Source organism: Callorhinus ursinus, unplaced genomic scaffold, assembly GCF_003265705.2.
Source record: "Callorhinus ursinus isolate GAN/ISIS: 27379988/994484 unplaced genomic scaffold, GSC_fseal_2.0 scaffold1, whole genome shotgun sequence".
NCBI classification, from domain to species: Eukaryota; Metazoa; Chordata; class Mammalia; order Carnivora; family Otariidae; genus Callorhinus; species Callorhinus ursinus.
Genome location: NW_027397063.1, coordinates 139,474,595 through 139,493,306, shown reverse-complemented (window position 1 = coordinate 139,493,306; position 18,712 = coordinate 139,474,595). Strand labels below are relative to the sequence as shown.

The following is an 18,712-nucleotide window of genomic DNA, read 5'->3' as shown; positions in this document are numbered from 1 at the left end:
CACGAAGTACCCAGGTTCTACACTGCCCTGCCCCCACTCCCCCTCCACGTAGGCTCGTGGGGAGGATGGAGGAAACCAAAAGAGAGATCAAAGGGTCCTTGGTCTTGGCATCGATGGAAGAGGGAGTCAGGCAGTGGACACCCTCCTGGCCTTGCCCAGGTAGACCCCGGGAGGGATTGGGGTGGAAAAGACTGGAAGAGGGAAGGTGAAGCATAGGTGCTGGGCCTTGACCCGGCCGAGGGGATGGACCCCGGCAACGGCTGTCCCGCCCCCGCCCCGCCCCGCCCCGCCCCGGAGCCGCCCCGCCTCCCTTGCCTCCGCAGAGCCTCCCGCGAGCTGGCCGCCGGCTGCCACTGCGGCAGAGCCGCTCGCCCTCCTCTGACCGTCTGCGCGCAGGTGAGGACCGGGGACCCCTGCGCCCGAGCCGCTGAGGAACGAGCGGGAAGCTTCGTGGGGCTGGGAGCTGGGAGGGAAGGAAACAAAATCGGATTCCGTAGTCGGCCGTAGGGAGGGACCGAGGGGCGCGCGTCCCAATCCTGGTCGGCGGGGAGGTGGTCCTTACCAAGCCGGGAGAGGTGGACGCGTCTTCACCGAGCGCATCTGCGGCTCCGGAGATGCGCTGGCGCTTAGATATCCTGGCTGTGTGGAGACGCAGTTCCAGAGCAGGGCCTCCCAGAACCTGGGGCGTTGTATCCCGGGGGCCCGACATCCTCTTGCAATCGTTTCCAGCCAGCAGCTAAAAATACCCCTCCTAGGTCTTTCAGGGGCGACTCCGGGCTCGTGGGTCGCCAACACCCACCGAAACCTCCCTTGCTGCTGTGATTTGAAGAAAAGCCCTGCCTCAGCCCTGTGAATGTTGTTACTAAGAGGTGGAAGATTTCTTCTGCCCCGGTCGGTGTGTACAGGTGGAAAAAATCTGCAAGAAATGATTGACTTATTTTTTGAAAATTTTCAGTTTAAAATTTCAGCAAACCTGTTCTTCTTTTTCTTACATCTAGGGAGTTGACACCAGAATTTAAACCCAGCTTTGGGTTTATATCCGAAGGGCTCGGTTTATCTGTCGCCCAAAAGGTTTCGATTTGGAAGAAGTGGATTGAAAGCGGGTTTTGCTTGGTGATAGGCTTTTCTGCTGGGGCAAGAGTTTGCTTATGGTAGTCATTAGCTTTTTACCTGAAAACTGAGGACCAAGAGGCAGCCGCGTGGATTGCTTACGTAATCACCCCCCTCTCACCCCGGACAGATGTTCTTTAGTCGTGCCCCCAAATTAGGCTTAATACCGCAAGGTTCTGGAACTGAAGTCAGGGGGCCAGCGATACACTGTCATTGTGTGTTCTCTTGCCTACAGTTTGGGAGGAAAGATGTTCACGGTGCTGACCCGCCAACCTTGTGAGCAAGCAGGTTAGTATCCCGCAGCCGGCAGCCAGTGTGATATTCTCAAGTCACAGTCCCGACTTCAGCCCACAGTTCTTCATGCGTGGTCCCTGCGAATAGTTTTAACGTCTGTGGTTTGAGGCTCAGTTGCTTACCAGGCTTTCACCACCAACATTCCTCAGGTAGAAGTAATGCTTTTGATCAAAGCTACACAAAACAAGGACTAACATGCATGTTTCGCTTAAATGGTTTTTCCTGTTTGCATAATCCATTAATTTGGCCGTTTGTGGTTTCCCTGTGTGTGAGGTTTGCTCGAGAATATTGTGGATTTTGTAATGAATTATAAAGTACTTAGATCTGTCCTCTACTTGCATCCCAGTGTTGTTGCTGGCACAGGACCTACAGTGTCCCCCACTCCCCACCCCCACCCTAGGTCAGCGTTCTTACCCTTGCTAGCGGAGGCACATGCGTAGAATTCACACACACACACACACACACACACTGCCAAGCTTGCCCTGCCTGCCTCTGGAGCACGTTTTGCAGTTGCTCATGTGGAAGCCCAGAATGGTCTGGCCTCTCCACTCTCAGGTAGACACCTTGTAATTACAGTGTTTGTTCACTCCTAATGACAGCACAGCTCTGGGCTGCATTCCCTAAATGAATGAGACCTGGTCTAGTCCCTTTTGTTTTGCGAGAGGCTTTTCTGCTGGGGCCAGGGTTTGCTGAAGGTAATCATAGCTATTTACCTGAAAAGTGCTGAAGCGCAGAGGATGGGCAGCCGCACAACTGTGATCAGGAGAGTGCTTACATATAACCCCCTTCCTGACCCTGGACAGATGATCTTTAGTCCTGCCCCCAAACTGGGCATTCTTGTCTTCTAAGAAGATATAATTTTAGGATGGTAGGGGCAATTTCTACAAATCTTCTTTTGTAAAAGGAAATTGTACCTAAGGAGCTAGTTTACTTGGATTTTCAGGTTTTCCTCAAAGGACTTTGAAAGGTTTGATGAATTTTGACAAATCACATCCATATACCCCATAATTCTAGGAAGATATAGAGCATTTCTGTGACCCCAGAAAGTGCCCCTGTGTTCCTTCCCCGTGAGTCCCTGCTCCCAACCCCCTGGGCAGTCACTGTTCTGATTTCTGTCACCTGTCTGTTTTAGAACTTCACATGAATGAAGTCATTTCAGTATAGAACAGTATTTGTTTGTTTCTCTTTTAAAAAAATGTATTTGCTACTTTATAAAATTTCCATTAGCCCACACTGGTTTGGTAAGACCCAAGTAAATATTTGTTCAAAATCATCTAGTTAAGCAGTATTAGTTTAACTTTAATACATAGACATAGTCCATTATGGTAATTATATACTTTTATACAATACAGATATAATTATCTGTGTATTTAGTTGAAGATTATTCATAGGCTTCGTTATTATTATTATTTTGCTTTTAAATGGGTATAGTTTACATGTTATGATTAAAATACAAAGGCCAGAGATGATATGACCCCTTTGGGAGGAACATGTGGCTTGAGGTCTAGCTGTGCTTTGTGAAGATGTAGGAGACCCTATATGCCTTCAATGTAGACACAGAAAAATTGCCTGAGGTTGACTTCTTACTGGCAACCCAAATATTTTAGAAACTCGTACATGTTACTATTTGCATAACATTATGCCACTGTGTACTGAACTTTATAATCGTTGATTATATCTGAAGTATAGAATTAATTTCTTTTATCTGATATTATTTTTAAATGAAATATTGTATCGCCTGCTTTAATAGAAAACCCATATTTTTTTAATCTACATTGAAATAAATGTTACTGTAAATCATCTCGGGGACAACCAGTAGTATGCATAACACATCTGGGGAGATACCAGGAAACTAAACTATGCGCACCCTCTCTGCAAATGTTGTCTCAGTCCACTCTTTGGAGGAAAGATAAATGGGTACTGGAGCCCAATCACTGCTCCACCTTAAAAGTGTGGGTCTCACCAAAGCCAGAGGAAGTGACGTATGCACACAGTTATGCATCCAGTCTGTGGATTCTACAAAGAAAGCCAGTGCCTTGTTCCTACTTTCCCCTCATGTGTCTTCTGGGTCTTCCCATTTTAGGCCTCAAGGCCCTCTCCCGAACCCCAGCCATCATCGCCTTGGTGGTCTTGCTTTTGAGTGTTGTGGTGCTTGTGGTCATCACACTCATCCAGTTTCACCACAAAGAGGTCCTCCTTCCAGGACTGAAGGTAAGTATAAAGGGATTGGCACTGAAGGGATGGGCTATGACATCAATTACTCTAATGCAATGAGTTAGAAGAAAACCCTTTTCCCCACCTCCCTTGGGGAAGACCCAAGGGAGAACCTAAGGGTCTTTGGTGTAGGACCCAAGGGAGGAGCTCTGGACATACTGGTTTTGTGATGTTTGACACTAGAGAATGTTAATGGTAACACCTTCTCTAAGGACTGTGTGGCCTTGCTTTCACTCCTGACTCTTGGAACCAAAGCTAGACTTTGTAGCCAAGAATTGCAGATGGCTACCAAAGATCTACCAGCTTGTGCATTCCCCCAAGACCACACAACCCTGATCATGAGTGGAGACCAGGAGACCCAGCCTCCTCTTCTGGCCTAACCTGGTAAACAAAACATCAAGGACTTGAAAAGGTCTCCTTGAGCTGTATTTGTGCTGCCTCTCTTGAGTCTAGAAGTGTGCCATGATCTCTCTAACTCTTCCCCTTGAAAAATTACTCAGGGTCTTATGCTCACTTTCAGAAGCTACTCTTAGCCCTTGATAAGTCTGTCCCCATATGGCCTCTCAGATGTTGTCTGACAGTCTGAGAACAATATGTATCCCACCAGCCTTGGCTGTAAGGCTGAGGGGAGGTGATCCCATGAGGGACTTGTCAAATGAAAGGGAAAGGAATCCTTCAGTCATTTGGGTAGAGTTTGGCAAAGTTTTTCTGTAAAGAACTAAATAGTACGTATTTTAGGCTTTGAAGGTCATTTATAGTCTCGGTCACATATCTTTTTTTTTTTTGTCTTCTTATGATTCTTTAAAAATGTAAAAACACTTCTTAGCTAGTAGGCCATAGGAGCCAAGAAATTCAACTGTTATCTGAATCTCATTTAGCCTTTACCCTTGACCTCATGAGTCCTTTCTACATCTTCCTGCTCTTAGTGACTGTTCAAAGGCTATATTTTAAATAGAAGTTTTTAAAGTTTTTAAAAGATAAAAAAGAAACGAATATTGCCTCAGCTTTGTGGGTGAGTTTGACCTACCATTCTGAGGCTGCTCTTCTGAAAGATTAAAGTAAAATCTCCTTTAGATAATGGCATTTGGCTCTTTTATAGGACATTTTACTTAAGAATCTCAACACTCCCCCATGAAAAACAGGAATAAAAAAGAAAAAAAAAAGAAACCTTAATACAACTGTCCAGTGATGATGGAAAACAAATTATCTGGTTGTCCAAAGACATTAGCCAAGGCCTAGAGGAGCCATTTTTCCAAGCTCTAGGCCCTGCCTTCTTCTATAGACTATAGAAAATTAGGATTGCAACTGGGAGTAATACCATCTCCTTAAACTTTGTAAACTGCTCTTCAGTTTAGTGAACACTTTTCCCTGAATTTTCTCTTTTCTCTTGTGGCAGCTATAGCAGGGAGACAAAGCAAGCATTGTCACCACCATCTTGCAAGTGAGAAATCATAGGTTTGGCCAGTGAATGGCATACTAGAACTGAAACCTTGTACCTCCTGTTCCCAAGGCCAGGGTTTTCTTCACTCACCTCCCTCTTCTCCCTGATCCTACATTCAGAAAGGGAGCCCCAGGAGAAGGTACTGCCTCTAATAGGAGAACTTACCCTCCTTTGCACAGGACGGAAGGTGGGGAGGGTGGGTGCAGATGCAGGAAGTTTTGCTGAACTGGGAAATGGAAGTATCCCCCAAATGGGGGGAAAGCTAATAGCCCTCTTAGACCCCAGGAACCACTCCTACACCCCATATTTCAGAAGAACCAGCTCTAGTTGTATTCCAGGGTTATCTGTCTCCACGGCACAAAGGAATGTGCTAACCCAGAGCCATGCTTCCCCTCCTAGAACAAGCTGTGATGCCTGGGACTCCAGAAGCCAGGGTCCTGCAGAGGAGCTCTGGGAGCCAGTATAGAACCCATCCCAGGGTTGTCCTCTACCAAAGGGCATCTTGAACACCTGTCTCACAGGTATCCCACTCAAGGACATACTTAGACACCAACTTCTGCTAGTCATTGGTTGAGCGGCTGCTCCTTGGAAGACATCCACTCCCTAACGTTTCTGGCACAGTGTATGCTCAGGTGGGCTCAGGCCACTGCAGAAAGCCTTTAGGCAGGTGGAAAGTGCATGGCTGGGCATCACCATGGTAAGGCCTGAGGGATGTTGGCAGGGAACCCTCAGCGACTGTTCCACGTAGATATGGTTATTGTTATCCTCATTTTGCAGATGAAAAAGTAGAGGAACAGAAAGGGCAGATAGCTTCTCAGAGTTACACAGACTGGAAATAGCAGACGTGGTGCAGAAGAAACAAAAGAGAACAGAGAATGTTGGCCTTAAACAAGGGTTTAGAAGGACTGGAAAGAAGACACGCCCTCACCCATTAGCACACAGTTCAAAGGGGATTTTTAATCTCCTCAAATCTTGTCGTCAGGCCCCCGTCACAGTTGTAGGGGAGAGGAAGTTGTAGAATGTTGGAATACTGACTCAGGAGACCCATTCTGCTTAATTGGATGGATTAAATGTGAGAAAAGACAGATGTTCTGAGCCGGTGGAACCAAGAGCAGAATGGCCACTTGAAAGAACATTGCACATGCAGCTCTTTTCAGAGTGAGGACAAGCCTCTTTCTTTTGTTTTGCAGTGTGTGCTAAGGATGGGAAAGGCAGTTGTGGAAGTGAAGCTGATCATTCAAGGGCTTTTAAATTGTTCTGTTTTCATACCTTGAAGTTTGTTTTGCCTTTGTGTGCAGCTGATATTTGGTTATGAGGGGCCAGCTCCACAATGGCCTATCTGGGGGGACCTGGAATGTTCCTTAAGACCCCAATCAGGATAGCTGGCTGTTAAATCCAGCCTTGGCTTACCTAACCTTGGTTTATCTGAGTTGAATAGCAGAACTATTAAAACTTAGTCAAGGCTCAAAATGTCCCTAGTTCCATTTTCATTGTTACTGGTCTGACCTGCTCTACCAGCCTGAAGAGTAAATATGATGGTATCACTTTTCTTTTTCACTCAGGCCCCCCCTTGCTTTATTATCATTAAGTCTAGTATCTTCCTTTTGAGACCTTGTCCTCCCCACCCCCACTCACAACTGTCTAGAAGCCCTGTGGCTTCCCAGTCCGATATGATCAGTATCACATTGCCATTGCCCCTTATGGACACATGACGTCACTGTTGAAGAGAGGTCTACATAGTCCCTCTCGGGTCACATTAGCTCCCCATGTTGAGTCACACTCCCTAGCTTGGCCATTAACTCTCCAAAGCACAACCACAGGACCAGGCTGTGCTAAAACCATTCATTTTTAACCCTCATTGGTTCTCAGTCATCAGCCTGGGGCTCTGGTGCCCTGTGGCCCTTCCTGGTTTACCCCTCGGAGAGTGAGAATTAGATAATTGGTTTCCTCCTTTCCAGAAAGACACAACTCCTTCATCACTTTGGTCCACCTCCTCTCCAGCCAGATCTGCACACTACTTAACTACGAGTTTGCTTTTGAGGGACTTTTTGTCTGAACAAAGAAAGTCTGCAATAGCACACCTTATTATGAAGCATTCAACCCTGGGAGACCTGGTTTCCTTGGAACTCAGTGGAAGCATGGGGGCTCTGTGTATAGGGTTGATGGTCAGTTAGACCCAGGCTTGAGCCCAAGTCTGGGACTGTGGGCAATTATTTACCTCTGTGAGCCTCAGTTTCCCCATCTGTCAGGTGGGAATGATGACAACACCTGCCTTCTGAATGCAACAGTAAAGCACTTTGTGTCGTGCCTGGCATATTATAAGTACTCAGCAAATGTTTATTACTACTATTCCTATTATTATGCTAATAGTGATGATGATGATGGTGGTGGTGGTGATGATACTAATAAATAAATCTAAGAAAGCTGATCTTATGATCTTTGCTTTCGCTTTGTTAGAAGCTCACACAGTCCTTAAGTTTTGGATCATGCGGTTCATATGGGAGGCTGTTTCCCTTTGGTTAACCCACTGAGTGTGCCTTCGGTTCCACATTCTAGCCATGTTTTTTCCCTGACACTGCATTAGACAGAAGGGTTACTTATTGCTTTCCACCTAGCTGAACTGAATGAAATCCAGTCCCCACCCCATGTCCTCCATCAAACCACATTGAGTGCCACTGATCTAGGCAAATGAGCTCTGAAAATTGGCTAAATACCAATTTTTCCATTTTTGAAAATGTCAGGGAATGACGGTGGTTACTCAGAAGTAGCACTGGGCTCGAGGCTGGTCCCTGTCAGCACATCAGCAGGTGCCTGAAGGGCAGCCACTTCTCCGGGCTCACTGTGGAACGTCTCGGCCTGCTCCCACCCTGATGAAAACTGGATCCCAGCCGGGATGAGGATGAGAATGAGAACGGCTCTTCTTCCTCCTTCGTGATCTTGGCCCAGCAGCCCCAAGTTTCCTTCAAAGGGAAAATGCACTGTTTGTGAAGAGCTGGGATCCAGAAGATGCGGGAAGGGTGGGGACCCCATAGAGTGGTTGCTCTCGTGTATGTGCGCTCCCTCCTCTAGTCAGCACCAGGCGTGGAGGGGCTGGGGAGGGGTCCTAAGGGGTCAGCAGCAGGTGGGAGGGGAGAAAGCAGACTGTTAGGGAGGCTCAGATCTCTTGAGTGCCTTGTTTCCTTCAGCTCCACCTGTGCGCTAATTTCCTTAGTGAGCCTCTGCCCAGAGCAGGCTGTGAACAGTGCCTCCCTTGTTTGCAGGGGGTGTCATGTCAGGATCCCCGTCGGCATTAATCACATTGAAGGCTGGGATTGAGAGGCTGTCCGAGTTCAAATACAAATGGACACAGGATGTTCTGTCTCGATATAATGGAGAAGCTGTGATTGAGGAGCTGGAGCAACATGTTTTTATTTGGTCCCATTTCAAACAAAACAATCACTTGTTAATAGTGGAAAGTTGGAACCCTCCCAAATGTCTAGAATCAGGGAATTGGCTAAATAAATTATGGTACATCTCACAGGTGTGGGGAATGTATTGAAAATGATGATATCCATATTTTTACTGGCAGGGAGAGAGGTGCATGATACGCTTATTGAATAAGAAAAGAGCATTGGAAAAGACTATGTACAGTGTAATCCTGTACTGAATTGAAAACATATGCCTAACCACATATTCATATATGTAGCTGTATACAGAGAAGTCCATTAGAAAAGATATATAGCAAGGTGTTAAAACAATAGTGGGATTTTAGGGGTGTTATTTACTTTTCTGTCCTCTTTTCCTTGCTTTGTAATTTTGTTTATTTTGCTTTATTGATCTTCCTATATAGCCTGTATTTATTGAGCAGCCATTGAGTATCAGGCATATGGTCTCCTATTTACTTCTCAAGGTTAAATTGTCTGAAGATAAGAAAACCCAGAGAGCTTAGGCCTTTTACCCAGGGTCGTAAGGCAAGCATCCACCTGAGTCGCCCTGCCTCCAGAACCCAAATTCATCTTCCTCACTGAGATGAGCAGCCTAATCCAACAGCAGTGGAATTGGGGAAGAGCTGTGACCCAGAAGCCTCTGCTGCCCTGGGCTGACTCCAGGTTCAAGCATATACTGACCTCAGTCAGCTTTACTCATTCCAATCCCCAGAGGCTGCTAATGCATGCTCTTTCCTGCTCAAGCTTGGTCCAGGGCCTGGGTGCGCAAGACCCTCAGGGGAAGCTCCCTGGTGCCTGCCTCTAGCTGGGGAGATGGTCCAGGACTCCTAGCCGGCAATCCTGGGCACAGCTAGTCCTGGCACTGCCCTGGTAACACCCTCTTGTCTGTGTGTTCATGTACCATGTTACCAAAGCGGGACAGTATGTCAACATTAGCTGGTATTTTGGGGTTTTTCTCCTTAATTATGAATACTTTCCTTCTGAAGGCTAATGCAGGTATTGATGTGTTTCTCCCTTGTGAGAACTTCCTATGTTTATTTCTAGGCTGATGGGCCTGGAAGTTTAGAGAATAGAGGGTGCAAGGGGACTGACTATCCATTTCCCTCCTGAGACCTAGGTGGCTTCTTTCCCCCACCTCAGAGGTCTGGATGAGGAAGAAACCGGGGATAGGCAAGATCCTTGGAGTGCTAATTTTCAACCTTGGCTGCATACTGGGGTCACCAGGAGAGCTTTAGAAACTGCCCATGCCTGCGTCCACTCCCAGAGATTCTGATTTAATGGGTCTGGGATGTGGCCTTGGAACTGGGAAACTCCCCAAGTGATTCTAATGTGTGGCCAAAGCTGAGAACCATGCCCCAGAATACCTGACCCACCTCACCCCATTCCATTCCCCCATAGTCCAAGGAGACAAAGTTGGTTTGGAGGAAATCATTTTTTTTCCCCTTGGTCAGCCCCTACCTAAATGATGCAGTGTGGATTAAGCTCTCGAGAGTATTCCGGGTTCTCAGTGGCCCACTGGAAAGGAGCCCTCAGAGAAGCCCAGCCCATTTCTGACTCTCCCTTTCCCCTTTTGTTCAGTACGGGATCGTGCTTGATGCCGGGTCTTCCAGAACCACCGTCTACATATATCAGTGGCCAGCGGAGAAGGAGAATAATACTGGAGTGGTCAGTCAAACCTTCAAGTGTAGTGTGAAAGGTAAGGCCCAGAGTGTGTGCAGGAGGACCACAGGGAAGCAAGGGAGAGTCCTAAGGGCCTTTGGAGGCCTGGAGGGATCCCAAGAAGCTGCCCAGAGGCAGGATATGAATACTGGACTGGGCATCAGGAACATATGCAATCCTGTGCTATCGCTGATCCTCATCCATACAGTGATCTCGGGCCACTCACTTCCCTTCTCTGGGCTTCAGTTTTCTCATGTCTGAAACATGGCGGTGCATGGTGTGAGATTTTACCCTGCCACACATGCATGAATGAAGGCTGGTGGAAGACACAATTCTCCTGGGTCAGAACCAAGGATGGTTTATTGCTCACAGTAATAGCAGTAGGCAGAGTGTCAGCATTTTCTTGAGATGGTTCTCTGAGCCTCACTTTGCACAAGATGATGTAAAGAGGGCCAGAGAGTATCTGCTCACACAGTGGGTTGTATTACAGAAGACGAACCCCAAGGTTAGGGAATCTGAAACACTTACAATGCCTGCCTTTTGGTCTGGGGGAGAACACTGTCTCTGTCTTCTAAGCCTGCTTGTTATGCAAACATCCTTGAAAATACAATCCAGAACAAAGGCAGTCAGGGCCTCTGCTCATAAGACATGCAGAAACATGAGCAAGTCATGGAAAATTGTATTCCAGTAGGGGAATTGTATTCTAATTGGTTGTGTATGTTGTGGGGGAGGGTGGTAGGAAGAGATGGACAAGGATGGACAATACATAAACAAATGGATGTCGCTCTATTCCAATAAAGCTTGGTTTATGGACCCTGAAATTTTGAAATTCATATAATTCTCAACTGTCACAACATGTTGTTTTCATTTTTCCTTGTTATTTAAAAATGTAAAAACTATCTTAGCTCACAGGCTGTACAAAAAAAAGATGATGAACCAGATTTGGCCTGTGAGATGCCAACCACTGAAACAGAACATTCTCGGCATCTCCACAACATAGCCTGAATTTTATATTCACTGTTTCCTTGTTCTCCTTTCTAGTTTTGTCCTTATGCATTTAGTTTTTCCTGTTCTTAAAAATGGAATCAAACATGTATTTATATAAATGGAATCAAACATTTATTCTTCTGTAATTTGCTTTGTTCACTAACATTGGGTGTTTAAGATTCATCTACATTGACAGGAGTAGCAGAAGCTCATTCATTTTTCCCTGTTGGACACTTGTATGTCCATGGTTATGGAAAGGATGGATGTGAATAAGGTTGAGTATATTTATATTTTTATTTATTTACAAAATTACAAATTATAAATATATTCACATATTTTATATGTATATTTCATATACTTATGGCCATTTCTGTTTTTGTGAAGTGCCTGTTCATGTCTTTTGCTCACTTTCCTACTGAATGCTTGACTTTTTCTCATTGATTCATTAGAGTTTTTTATATATATATTGTAAATATGAGTGCTTTGTTAGTATTATTATGTTGTTCTCCTATCTCCTTACAGCTTGTGGTTCGCCTTTCTAAGTCTCTTCATTATGTCTTTTGATGAACAGTTCTTATTTTTTATGTAGGAACAGTTATCAGTCTTCTTGTTATGATTTGCTCTTTTGTATTCAAGAAATCTTTCTTAGCCTGAGGTCATAAAGATATTCTTCAATCAAAGTTTTGTAATTTTGCCTTTTACAATTAAGACTTTTGTACTCATAACAAACCCCAGTTAGTGAGCATGTGTATGTGTGCTCCTTTTTAAAAGGAGCCTCTTTAGAGCATCATGATCTTTGACTTGGCCTGGAGCTTCCTGACCAGTGCATCCTGAATGTGTTAACAGGTATACCTTTGGCCCACAGGACAACAGGTTAGAGACTCTGGACTCATCCCCCCAGCCCCAAGCAGCTTCCTTCATTTACCTCAATGAGCTTCCCAAATATAATAACTTTTGGGAGGGTCATGACATTGAAAAAGATGGGAGGGGGGCAGAATTAGCCTTTCCCGTAGGGAGACTAACAGACTTCTTTGAATAACAGAGTGTTCTGATCATCTGTCCTTCCATGGAGGGCAGCTAGGAGCTCACTTAGTACATAAGTGTCCCAGGTTAGGTTGTCAAGAAGCTGATTTTGAGCTAGAGTTTAGGATGCAAGATAATTATTAGAGATCCACACCTGTAGAAGAAAGGAAGAAGAAGGAGGATTGGTCAGAAGGAGAAGTCAAACAACCACATGAGCCTGACCAAGCTTCAGCCAATCAGAGTTATCCTGCATGGCCTCAATTGGCTAGACTAGGATACCCCTGTTGCCATCAATTGTTGGATGTTGCCATTCTGGGAAGAGCAAGACACTGAGCAAGGCAGCTCTCTGCCGCAGAAGAAAACCATGCAGGAGCTGACAGCTGAGACACTAAGTCTTTATTTGAAGCTGTATCTCCTTGGCATCTCTCCAGGCTCCACATAACAGGGGACTTAGATGTTTATTGAGTACCGCTTGCATTGGTATCCACAAGACATAGGTGGCTGCAACCTTGCTCGAAGCTCAGCCAGAGATCCCATCTCTGTTGTCCTAACTTCTGAGTCATTTGCTTACCTTCAAGCAGCATGCTTATTTAGAAAGATGAGACTAGCCACTTCAAGAAAAGAGAGGATAATGTAGGATAATGATTAAGACTTCACCTCATCCCTCCTGTGTGAGCTGTGGGAAGTTTCTAACCTCTCTGTATCTTGACCTCTTCATCTATAAAATAAGCATAATAATAGTAGCACCCATCCCATAGGAATCATTTGACGATTCAATGATATAATATATGTAAAGCAGGTGGCAAATGCGTGGCATACAATAAGCACTCAATTAAGTGTTAGCTATTATTATTCATAGAGCAGCACACTTTAGAGCTCCTGGTGGATATTCTTGCCAAGAAGTTAGTCTGTCCCAGATCTGTCTTTAGACCCAGAGAACAGTTCAGCCAAGTCAGTCCTGATGGTCTTCTGACTATAGGGGGAGATGTGACCTTCATGGAGGGACACAGGCAGTCTCCTGGGGGACGGGGCCCTCGGCCACCCTGGATGTGGTTTAGGGGAAGGGCAGTGTCATGGAGCCCACACCGTATCCATAAATGGGTCTTCCCTTTGATCGCAGTAGCCTCAGGGACCCATATATATACTCCAGATGACCAGAAGACCACGAACTAAAGCTCAAAATACAGAGTTAAAGTTTGGTGAGTGCTGTCCCCTTGAAGACATGCGGCTTCTCCAGGGATGATTTGGGTTTCTGGTTTCCCAGTTGCAAATTTCCCAGGACTCCCCTGCCTTGGCCAGTCTGAGGGGGTGATGAATGCTTGCTTGCCCAGCCGGGTCTCCCAGATACCCAGGCTCTTAGAAATTTCTTTCTTGGCGGGGGTGGAGGGGCCTCGGTGAGTATCATCAGTCCTCAGTTACTGCTATTTTCCTGAGTTCACTGGGTGCTGCCTTAGCTGCTGGTCCCCATGCCGGTGTCCAAAGCTCTGAGCTGCATGTTATAAAGCCATTCCCTGGAGGGCACTGGGCCCCTACACCACCCTCATCTCTTTCACGGTGTGTGGTGCTCATGACTGCGGCTGCCTCCTCCCACAAAGGACATTCATGTGTTCCCTTTAAAGCAGTGGTTAAAGTTCTTTAAACTCCACTGGAGCTTAAGGGTAACCATCTCCTCCATTGAAATACCTTAAAAAGTTGTGTTGGGGACCAGGCCATTATGGTGTTGAAAGCATCCTTTTCTTGGGTACATATCTTCTGCTTCTGTCCCACCTCGAGTAAGTTTTGTGTCATCTGTCCAACCATCTTTCTCCAGATTGGAATAGTGATTTCAACCCTCCTTTCTTGGAGTTGTGAATCCCAGGATCCCGTGAGCCTGTGAGCCCAATCTTGTCTTTCCTTTAGGAAGCTTATAGGACCTTATGCAAATAGGTCTCAGGTGACATGCTCAGATATCCCAAGTTTTGACGTTCCAACAAGGCTCCTAACAGGTCCCTTTCCAGAGACCAGCTCTAACTGATCAGATTGGACTACATGATCCCCTTAGTATAGAGTTGCACACAGGTTTGAAAATCTCATTGACTGATTCATTTATTCATTTATTTAATAAATACGTATTGGGTATCAACTGTCTGCCAGTTACTGTTCTTGACACTGGGGATTCTAAAGTGAAATATGCAAAGTCTCTGCTATTGTGGAACTTACATTCGAATCAAGGAGATAGATCATAAAAGGGTATATAACATGTCAGGGAGAAGTGCTGTGAAGAAAAATCAAGTGAGGTAGGTGGACAGAGAATGATCATGCTCTGTTTGGAGGGGATAGTTAAGCAGAGGCAAAAGTGAAAGGAGAGTGTGAGCCACACACATTTTTGAGGGAAGAACGTGCTGAGCAGAAGGCCTGGCAAGCAGAGAGGCCGGGGGTGGAAGCTTCTCAGCATTTTCTAGGAAAAGCAAAGGGACCAGTGTGGCTGGAGCAGAATAAGTAAGAGGAAGAAAGGTGAGTAGTGAGGCCAGAGCCGTGGTCAGGGCCAGCTCAGAGGGCCTTGAGAGCAGTGAGAGGTTTGACTTGAACTCAGATGCATTTTCTTCAGAGTATACTGGGAAGCCACTAGGAGATTCTGACCAGGAACTAACATGGATATGACTTATACTTTTAACAGAGCACTCTGGATGTAGAACACGTAGTCAGAGGCTGAGATCAGAAGCGGGGAATCCAGGGCTTTTAGAACAGTGCACGTAATGATGTCATAAAGTTATGATGTGGTGGTGATCTGGCTGAGACTGTGCTTGTCAGTGTGGGGCAACTTGGCTCCCCCGGGAACATTTAACAATGTCTGGGGACATTTTTGATTGTCACCATTGGGGTTGGTGGTTCTGCTGGCATCTAGTGATAGAGACCAAGGATGCTGCTAAACATTGTACAGTGCACAGGATGGCCCCACAACAAAGAATTATCTGGCCCCAAATGTCAGTGGTACCAAGATTGAAAAACTCTGATCTAGAATGGTTCTGGGGGAAGGGGAGAAAGAGTGCTCAGATTTGAGAGGTATTTTGAAAGTAGAGCCAATAAGATTTTATGAAAGATTCGATGTGAGATGTCTAAGTTGGTGGTGCCTGAGCACCAGTTCTGACCTGAGCAACTGCGTGTGTGATGGTACCACTTCTTGAGAGGGGAGCCCTGGGGGTGGGTCAATTGGGAGCACGGCAGGGATTGAGGAATTTGGTTTTGGACAGATTAAGCTGGAGATGCCCATAAATCATCTAACTCCGGGAACAGCAAATTTTTTTCTGTAGAGAGCTAAATGATAAATATTTGTTACTTGTTGGCCATATGGTCTCTGCTGTAACCATTCAGCTCTGTCACTTTAGCACAAAAGCAGCCCAGACAATGTGCAGACAAATGAGCACGTACATATATGTGTTTCAAGAAAATTTCATTCATGGATGCTGTACATAGGGTCCATAATGCCTAATGGGATATACCCTAGGACAAAAAGAACTTTAAAAAAAAAATCTTAAACTGTTTTCAATAACCATATAGTTGGTGATAGTGCTGGTATTGCCATCCTAAGACCTTTGTGGGTGGATTGTGAAATAAAGCAAGCGAGCTATTCAGCTGGAATAGCTGGGAAGCGGGATTTTTAGCATAGGAAAAAGAAGGTCAAGATCAACTTAAGTAAAAACCTGTAGTTTTGAAGTAGAAGTTCCAATAAGAATTCATGATGCATTTTCTCTTGAAACAAAGTTTTCCTAAGTCTGTCCTCTGAAAAGCCTTGCAAAGGCTTCCAAATTTCAGACACCAAATATCATACTCAAAAAAAAGAAGCCAGTACTCCTTGGAGAAGTGGCTGATTCCAGAGCTGGGGGCAAGAAGTGCATAAGATCACACATCTAATATCAGAGAGCAAAGAAGCTCTCAAAAGTTCTGAGATCACATCTAAAGGACTCAGGGGTCCTGTTGAAGAGAGCTCCACTGGCCAACCCCGGGACCATCAATAAGAATAATAACTGCAATGAATCAAAACACATCCAATATATCTTCAAATTCATATGTTCTTAAGATACACAACAAACCAATAAAATCCCTCACTGGATAAATTAGGAGGATACAAGACATGCAATCTCTATTTCTTAAGCTGATGAAGGGGAAAAATCCAGCACTTACCCTGCTTTCCCTGTACAAACTGTATTGTAGGGTAACCAAATAGTTAATGAGAGAGAAGTTTTCCTCTTATGAAAGCATTTAGGTTATAAGTGAAGCAGGAAAGATGGAAATGAAACATCACCACTTCATAAATCCTAGTGGGCTAATGGGCCTAAGCAATGATCTCTGATGCCTGCTCAAGCACAAAGAGAAATAGCAGATATGCGTGATTTGCACTGGAAGTTCACATTAAGCCCTATAAATTATTTCTTCTGAAAAAGTCCAAACCTGAATCTGACTGAGCTTCTGCATTCAGTTACCAATTTATGGGAAAAGCCAGGACTCAACAGCATGTTACGTGAGTCATAGGGATGCAGTCAGCAAATCTTAGGCTGTAGGAAACTCTATAAGACAAATGAAATTGCAAAGCAATTTTTTTTAATCTCAAGGGAAAAATAGAAAGGGAGGACAGAACTTATGGGTAAAAGAGACTTAACAGACATACCAGCCAACTGCAATGGATGTAATTTATTTGGACTCTAATTCAAACAAACTGGCTAGAGAGAAAGAGGATGCAGGCGGAAGGATGGGGGGGGAATATATGAATATGGAGGAAATGTGCACCTTGGCTAGAATTTGGTTCTATTAAGGGATTATTTTTAATTTTTATGGACATAATAATAGGGCAGTGGTTATGCTTATTTAAAAGAATTCTTGCCTAACTCTACTTTTAGTTCTGTCTGTGATGGTACATTTCAGCTCACGGAGATTTCTGACCAAACTGAGGAACTCTGTCACGGGTTTGTTTGCGCTATTTGTCTCTCTAGGTATGTTACTTCTTGAAATTTATAAATGCGGACTTTTCGGTATTATTTTATATTTACTGTTTAGGATGATGTCTTGTTAAATTATATATAGTTATACCAAAATGTTTCCTGAAGATAAACCATGGCAAGATTCTTTTTTTCCCTCTGTGTTTGAACACATGGGACATAGATTTGAATTTTTGTTTCATTTTTCCTGTTCCTCCTTTCACTATGTCTCTAAACCTATTTGGTGGAAGTTCTGTCAAGCAATGAACTTCCCGGAGCACCTGGCTGATTCAATTGGAGGAGTGTGTGACTCTTGATCTGAGGCTTGTAGGTTCAAGCCCCACATTGTGGGTAGAGATTCCTTAAAAATAAAATCTTTAAAAAACAAAACAAAAAACAAGTGAACTTACCAAAGGCAAGTAGTATGAAAGGAGACTAGAGAAGCAAAAGGCCAATAAGATTGATTATTTCTGAACAAAAAAAAAGAGAATTTTTGTCTTTTAGTGAAACATACTGAAGTATTTAGAGAATGAAATGATACCATATCTGCAGTTTGCTCTGTAGGGAGAAAGAGCAGATGAAATAAGAGTTGATCATTGTGGAAGCTGGGAGATGGGTGCATTGGGGTTCATTATACTACTCTCCCTACTTTTATTTATATTTGAAATTTCCATAATGAGACTTTTTCTTAAGCAGATCCTGGCTCATTTTTTTCACTTTTGTAATTCCTCTCTTCCATATTTTGGATGTTGACTCATCAGTGTGACCACATCCACCTGTTTTCAACCCCTACTCAAACCCATTAATTTTCAAAGCTGATTTGTTTTTTATTCAGAAGTTATACTGCTCTTGTTGGTTCATGGGAATGCTAAGAAATGCTGACTGCTTGCTCTTCAGGCTCTGGGATCTCCAGCTATGGGAAAAACCCCCAAGATGTCCCCAAAGCCTTTGAGGATTGCATGGAAAAAGTCAAGGGACAGATTCCAGCCCACCTCCATGGATCCACCCACATTTACCTGGGGGCCACAGCTGGGATGCGCTTGCTGAGGTAAGGGCTGGAATGGCCCCAAGGAGCCCATATGATCAAAATAGCCAAGAATGTGTTGAACCCTGCCAAGAATGTAACTCTATTTCTGGGAACAAATCTGAAAGAAAGAAGCCCATATTCTGCATAAATTGAGGCTCCAAAAGCTGGGAAAATTTCAGGCTTTATTTTAATACCCAGAAAGAAATCGTTCTAAAATGGATTCCCTCCCCATTGGTGATTTTCCTGAGAACTCTAGAAGAAAGGAAGGTAACATGAAATCTCATGAGGTGTACCTCTAATTCTTTAGAAAAGTAAAAATTGTTTTTGATGCCTGGTCTTTTGATACCTGTGCACAACCAGGTCCACTGACTGCAGCCCATATTTATGTGGCTTCTACCCATGTACACAATGCCACAGGAATCTGCTGGAAAATAGTGGAATTTCTGCACTTCACCCCAGTCAAAGTCTTTGGAGCTATTAGGAAACAAACGGCTCATTTCACTCAATTAAGGATCCTTCTAAATTTGTAGCCATGACTTTGAGCCCAGTTGCACTGTCTTTGAGAGCCCTTTCTCTGGTT

General features: G+C 44.6%; 1 protein-coding gene across 4 annotated transcripts in view; it reads left to right on the top strand.

Moving 5' to 3' along the window:
• The first annotated feature begins 305 nt into the window (after positions 1-305).
• The window catches only part of ENTPD3 (ectonucleoside triphosphate diphosphohydrolase 3), a 31,834-nt gene continuing 13,427 nt past the window's right edge, over positions 306-18,712 (top strand). The window contains exons 1-6 of one of the 4 annotated variants that reach the window (XM_025883881.2): positions 331-396; positions 756-895; positions 1,346-1,398; positions 3,488-3,615; positions 10,063-10,180; positions 18,003-18,153. In XM_025883881.2, coding sequence (XP_025739666.1) covers positions 1,359-1,398; positions 3,488-3,615; positions 10,063-10,180; positions 18,003-18,153 — 437 coding nt within the window. In that variant the 5' untranslated portion in view covers positions 331-396; positions 756-895; positions 1,346-1,358. The other 3 variants (XM_025883891.2, XM_025883864.2, XM_025883873.2) reach the window with 3 other exon arrangements.